This window comes from Convolutriloba macropyga, chromosome 13 (assembly GCF_964194025.1).
Source record: "Convolutriloba macropyga chromosome 13, txConMacr16.3, whole genome shotgun sequence".
NCBI classification, from domain to species: domain Eukaryota; kingdom Metazoa; phylum Xenacoelomorpha; order Acoela; family Convolutidae; genus Convolutriloba; species Convolutriloba macropyga.
Genome location: NC_134480.1, coordinates 17,843,583 through 17,849,979, shown reverse-complemented (window position 1 = coordinate 17,849,979; position 6,397 = coordinate 17,843,583). Strand labels below are relative to the sequence as shown.

Here is a 6,397-nt window from a genome sequence, read left to right as displayed (position 1 = left end):
TTCTTTGAAGATGTAGTGCTGGGGGCGGGGACCAGCCAATATTCACCCTGTGTAGAGGAGGGTAGTTTCTTAATTTATTTGAACTGCATGATCGCTTGCTGAAAATGAAACATGTGCTGTTTATCAAATGAATCATGTGTCTGGTGTGCTGCATAGTTTCTTTGGTCAACTTCTTTTGAATGTCGTTTCTTCCCTTTAGCCAATAAAGCATGAATAAATTAATCTTAATTTTTTTGTTTCCATGCTGGTAATAATGTATTCTATTTCGTCTTTGGTTAATCAATTAGTCAAAGTTATTTTGCCCAATATTTTTGGAGGTGTACAGTGCTTGTTTTTGGAAGGTGCTAAAATTATCCCAAAAACAGTTTATGATAGTGAGCAAAAGAATTGAACAGCTAATTTCAAATGTCTTGCTTCCTGATTTGATTGCAAACATTATTTTTCGGCAGATCATCTCTGTTCACGTTGGTTTCATCATTTGCGTGTGATATGCTCAGTCAGACAAGGACTTGAACGTTTTGTTACTTGAATTAACTCGGTGCTAATTGTCAGGGGCTGGTTATGCTAATTCTCTTCGCTATGGTCTTCTGAACTTTCTCTGGGAAATTACAACGCATTGCTGATTTCCTAATTACGACTTACAGTTTACTGGCTTACTGCGCAAAATTTGTGTTCATAAATCATCGAGTTTTCGGTCAGAACTTTTACACCGCAGCTGTATTGTTGCCAGACCAACATGAAAGTAGCCATTTGAGTTGAATTAATTAACAAATAAGCCTATGTTTAGAAAACTGAAAACTTGATTGTTTTAGTCTCGCACGGTTTGTAAATAATGCCTTTGTAATAATAATAACCAGTTATGAGTTAACTGATGTTGATCGCTGGTCATATCGTGAATGAATTCAGAGACAAGTTTTCTTTCTTTTCATTTCGTTTCACACAATATAATGTAACAGGATGTGGTCCTAGACTTTTCTTAAAGTTAAAGCGAAAACTTCGTGGAGTACAAAGTATTAAAAATACTTTGAAGAAGGCATAACACACCCATGAATGGCATACTATTATGTAAATAGTTAAATTGATGTTTCTAGCTGGCGTTGGCTTATTTCTATAACTTAAGATCACTTGATTTTGTTTGCTCTCGGACTTGAACTACATTTAGACTTAACTATCTTTACTTCGATTATTGAGGATTTTGGTCAGTTGACGGATTTCTTGTAATCTGAAATGAAGTTAAATCAGTTAGAAATAACAGTATGGTTATTATTTGCCAATCTTATTCGTTTATCTAATGCCGGTCTAAGCAAATCGGTCAATGGTTTTGTTCGCGATTCTGGAGAGGAATATCAGGTAGTAATTAGTAATAAGTGATTAAACATAACTTATAATTTGAAAATGATCCATTTTATTAGTAAAAAGTTCTTGTGAGACATGAAGTGCTACAATTTTCTGTTGTAAACCTCACTGAAATTTGCTGTTACGTAAAAGTTTCTGATCTGTCCATACTAGTTAAATAAAATCTGATCGCTTTTCCTATTATTTGGCACCTTCTGTAAAATTTATTTGTTGGATATTTCTGATAAGTCAGAAATGATGACCTTCGGGAGAGTTTTTGGTCAAAGTTTTTTACCATTCAAAAAAGAGTAATACTTGGCCTTTCAATTCGTACGAAATATCTAAGGTGCTTGATGGATTGATTTTGTGGCCGACTTTTTGAAGGAACTTTGTAGCAGTTTTAAAGCATGTCAAAGTGTTATCAATATCATTAATTAATTGAAAACAGTTTTCTTTTATATTGTTGATGGCTGGTGGATTATAAATGCTTGCAATAACATTCAATCTCTGAAGAATTTTAGAATAATTGATGGAGGGTCAGCTATAAAAGTTGTTAATTAATTATATATACATTGCGATGTGGATCAGCTAGATAATAGCTGATACTAGATTACAAGAGAAAGATTAAGATATGGAGTATGCTTGATAAAGAATCTTACACATTTAGAAAATGAATTATCGGTGCAAAAGTATGACCGACTGAATTTTCTAATTCTTTGATTTTTTTACAGAAGACAAAACTTCTCTACACGTTTTTTGGTTTAAACCTGGCTAAAGTTTGCTGTTACGTAAAAGTTTCCAAATTTCTGATCTGTCCATACTAGTTAAATAAAATCTGATCTGCCTTTCCTTTTGTTTGGCTTTTTTTGCACAATTTAACTGTTTGATGTTTCTGGTAAAAATCAGAAATGATGTACCTCGGGAGAGTTTTTGTCGACTATTTTGCGATTCAATAAAGAGTAAACTTGGCCTTTCAATTCGTACGAAATATCTAAGTTGTTTGATGGATTGACGTTGTTGACCGACTTTTTGAAAGACCTTTGTCGCAGTTTTAAACCATGTCAAAGTCTTATCAGTATCATTAACTGCTCTAAAACATTTTTCTAATGTTTTTGATGGACAGTAGAATACTGATGCTTGCAATAACAATCAATCTTTGAAGAGTTTCGAAATAGTTAATGGAGTGTTTCTTGTTTTATTTCCAGTCAGCTACAGAAGCATGTTAATTATTTATATATACATTGCGTTGTGGATCTGCTAAATAATAGCTGATACTAGATTACTAGAGAAATGTTAAGATATGGATTATACATGATAAAGAATCTTACACATTTAGAAAATGAATTGTCGTTGCAAAAGTATAACTGAATTTTCTAACTCTTTGATTTTTTACAGAAGACAAATTTCTGTGTTTTAATCTACAATTTTTTGATTTAAACCTGGCTAAAATTTGCTGATATTTAAAAGTCTCCAACTTTCTTATCTGTCTATACTAGTTAAATAAAATTTGATCTGCTTTGCCTTTGATTTGGCCCCTTTTTTACAATTTATTTGTTTGATATTTCTAATAAGTCTGAGTCAGAAATGATGTATTTCGGGAGAGTTTTTTATCAAACTTTTTTGTCATTCGAAAAAGAGATAAACTTGACCTTTCAATTCGTACAAAATATCTAAGTTGCTTGATGGATTGATGTTGTTGACCGAATTTTTGAAGACCTTTTCCGCTGTTTTAAAGCGTGTCAAAGTCTTATCAGTATCATTAATTGCTCTGAAACATTTTTATTTTTTTTATGGCGGGTAGAATAATAATTCTTTCAATAACAATCAGTCTTTGAAGAATTTGGAATAATTTAGGGAGTTTTATATTTTATTTCCAGTCAGCTACAGAAGCATGTTAATTATTTATATATACATTGCGTTGTGGATCTGCTAAATAATTGCTGATACTAGATTACTAGAGAAGGATTGACATATGGAATTTACATGAGGAAGAATCTGACAGATTTAGAAGATGAGTTGTCGCTGCAAAATCATGACCGACTGAATTTCTAATTTATAGATTTTTTACAAGACAAAACTCAGCACCAAATGCGGTACGCGACGCTGGCTTTTTCCGAGTCAAAAGATACGTAATCTTATGATTTTTCATTCCTCACAATTGTTTAATCATTCCTCATTAAAGCAGAATTGTGGCAACTGTTTTGTGGCAATCTATCGTGAGGGTTCGAAGCTTTGTATTCAATTTTTTTAATGCCTTGATTATTTTGAACTTTTTTACTATTGCCATCATAATAATTGTATGCATCTTTTAAAGCCTTCAAACTCTTATGTATATGGTGCCTAACCCCAGCAAATACTTAAAATTTTTAACCTCCGGAGCACGTGCTTTTTCAAAAAAAGAAGTAATCAGCGAGTAGGGCTGGATAAAATGTGGGTATAACGGATAGGTCCAGGAAGTCTAAATTTTTCTAACATCATTCCATAACGCATAAGCATAGTCACACTTCGGGTTAAAGTTGTCGTCGTAGCTGTTGCACTGAGCTGCAATTCGCAGGCAATTTTGGCGGGATACAGGCGCTTGTTTCCGTTTTTAACTGGTTCAATAGTTGAATTTGTATCATAATAATAGATATATTAGTAGTAGTGTGTGTGACTGCCTATCCGCAACTTGCTTGTAGTGCGGCAAACTTTCTGCATCTACGCCGTGGTGAATGGCATGCGGTCCCCGGGTTAGTGTGACTAGGAGGAGCATCGTCAACATCAGGGGAAAGGGCAAGGAAGGCGGATTATTCTTTGCAGTGGGGTTCTGTAGGACTGATGGTTTTAAGTCCAGCCATTTAGCTACCTCTACTGATATTTCAAAAAGGTCAATCACTTTCAGGTTTGTGGTGTTCTTACTGCAGTTGAAAATGTGTTTTACGTCATTTGGTGCTACATCACATTTGGGACAGTGGTTATCATTGTTACAGATCCTACTCAAATAAGAGTTTAGCAGGGGACAGTATCCAGTGCTCAGTTGCACTAGTCGGATACATGCAATTCATGGCAACGTTCGTTCTTCTGCTATCTTTGGGGGAGTTGTACCTGGTTGCTTGCTGTCTTTGTTCAACTGAGTACGGACCGTGTTTTAATTGCTCTTTATTGTTTACACCACCTTGGGGGACACCCTGTTTGACTTTTCTCCACTTTGACATTCTTTTGTTGTATTCTACGTAAGATAACCTGCCGTGTAAGTATGAAGCGACCCATCTTTTAATGCTACTCAGCAGTGATGCCTCGAGTATGACTCCCAGTGGTAGATTGTGATCAACCTTGTCGAAAGCGTCAGTGGGGCCTAAGGCTACTAGTAGAGTACGGTTGAAGGTTTTCTTTTAAGGCCTTTTTGTATATTGTAGGTGACAATATTGAGAGTTGGTGTTGTGGAGTGCTCAGTTCTAAAGACATGCTGATGTTCTTTTAGTGAATATTCTATAAAGTCACTCAATAAAAGTTTTTCTGTTAGTTGTGCAATCGGGGAGAGGAGTGCAATTGGTTTGTGGGCTTAGATTCGTCTATGGGTTTTCCCGGCTTGTGTAGGGGTATAACACGGCCAACTTTTCTGATGTTCGGGATTTTTGCACTGTTTAAAGAAACGGTTACGGTGCCATTGAGGTATCTGTGCTATGGGGACTATATTGTGTAAGTGGATTGGCGCTGTTCTATCTGGGCCCAGCGCCCTACTTTTCTTTGTTTCACTTATAGCTTCTTTCACTGTGTTACACAAACGTTCTGCCTTTTATTTCCAGTTTCCTTATGCTTAGTACATTTTTTTTCTGGTTCTTTTTTCTTAGGTTGTGGAGTGTATTTTTGGTTAAACTTATCGGCGCATTTCCTTGGATCACGGTGAGTAGTTTTCTTAGCGTCAATGTATATGGCTCGGTTTGCAGGTGGTTTAGCAATACTTGACGAAAGTCCTTTTAGTGTGCTTCAGAGTTTAGAGCAGTTAATTCTGTGAGTAAGTGTTTGTACAATTTTGATCCACTTTTTGCGCTTAACATTTTTGCGCTGAACATTTTTGTTTATCATGGTTTAGTTGCGTTATTTTGGGGTCCCCTGGATTTTGCGCTTAACACTTTTTGCGCTGAACATTTTTATCTAATGGTTAGATTTATCTTACGTTTTTTTTCGGGTCCCCTGGATGTTTTCTTTCAGCTTGGCTGGGAAAATTTGCAACCATCTTTTTAATTCTTCCTTGTGGGATATGCCTGCCAGCCGCTGCATTTGTGGCTTTCCTTAAGGTCTTCTCCGCGTGGTAGAAATTTATTAGCCTGCAATGTCGTCTTTAAAACTTGGCCCAGTCAGCTTTGTGGAAGTTGATGAAAGTTCTTTGTGGTGTTGTGTGTGTGATGAGGTTACAGGTGATGAATGGAACTATGAGTTAACTACACAGACTTTGAGTAAAAGTAAAACCTTACGCTGTATCATTGGTTCAAAATGGCCAATTTTTCTATAAACAGTAGTGGTCGATGAGAGACAGTGTTCTGAAAAGCTCTGCAAAAAACAATTAATTTATGAGAAAAACAATTAAGAGACCATCTTTTAGGCAAATGGAATTGATTTGGTGTTGCTCTACTCAAATGCTTACCAAGGCGTGTCAGCAATTGGCGAATTCGATGCTGAGGTGTCAGGATATAAAAAATCAGGAGAATCGGGAACTCTTGTGACATGGGAAACACAGAGTTATCAGATATCTCAAACTGTTTCTGCAAAGGTTCACAAACAGACATATCCCAATGGCATTCAAAATTCTACAACCGGGATAAGGTAAGTTGAAGAAACAGAATCTTCGAGAGAAGTTGAAGTTTTTCTGATGTCTTTGATAGAGCTTTCTCTAACCACAAAAAAGGAGTAACACACATTCAATTCCCCCTAATCACGGAACTGCTTCCTTTTCCCCCTGTTCCAGATGCTATTTTAATTTTTCCACAAACTCGGAATTTACTCTTTTTCAAGTTTTTTTTTTTTCAAAAAGAATACTTCAAATGAACGTACTTTTTACATTTAAGTAATTTAAGTTAAAGTA

General features: G+C 35.7%; 1 protein-coding gene across 1 annotated transcript in view; it reads left to right on the top strand.

Moving 5' to 3' along the window:
- Positions 1 to 206: 206 nt before the first annotated feature.
- LOC142352310 (uncharacterized) overlaps positions 207 to 6,397 on the top strand; it is a 36,312-nt gene continuing 30,121 nt past the window's right edge. The window contains exons 1-2 of the mRNA XM_075404843.1: positions 207 to 1,350; positions 5,918 to 6,138. Of these exons, the coding sequence (XP_075260958.1) occupies positions 1,228 to 1,350; positions 5,918 to 6,138 (344 nt within the window). The 5' untranslated portion in view covers positions 207 to 1,227. The remainder of the gene's footprint in view (positions 1,351 to 5,917; positions 6,139 to 6,397) is intronic.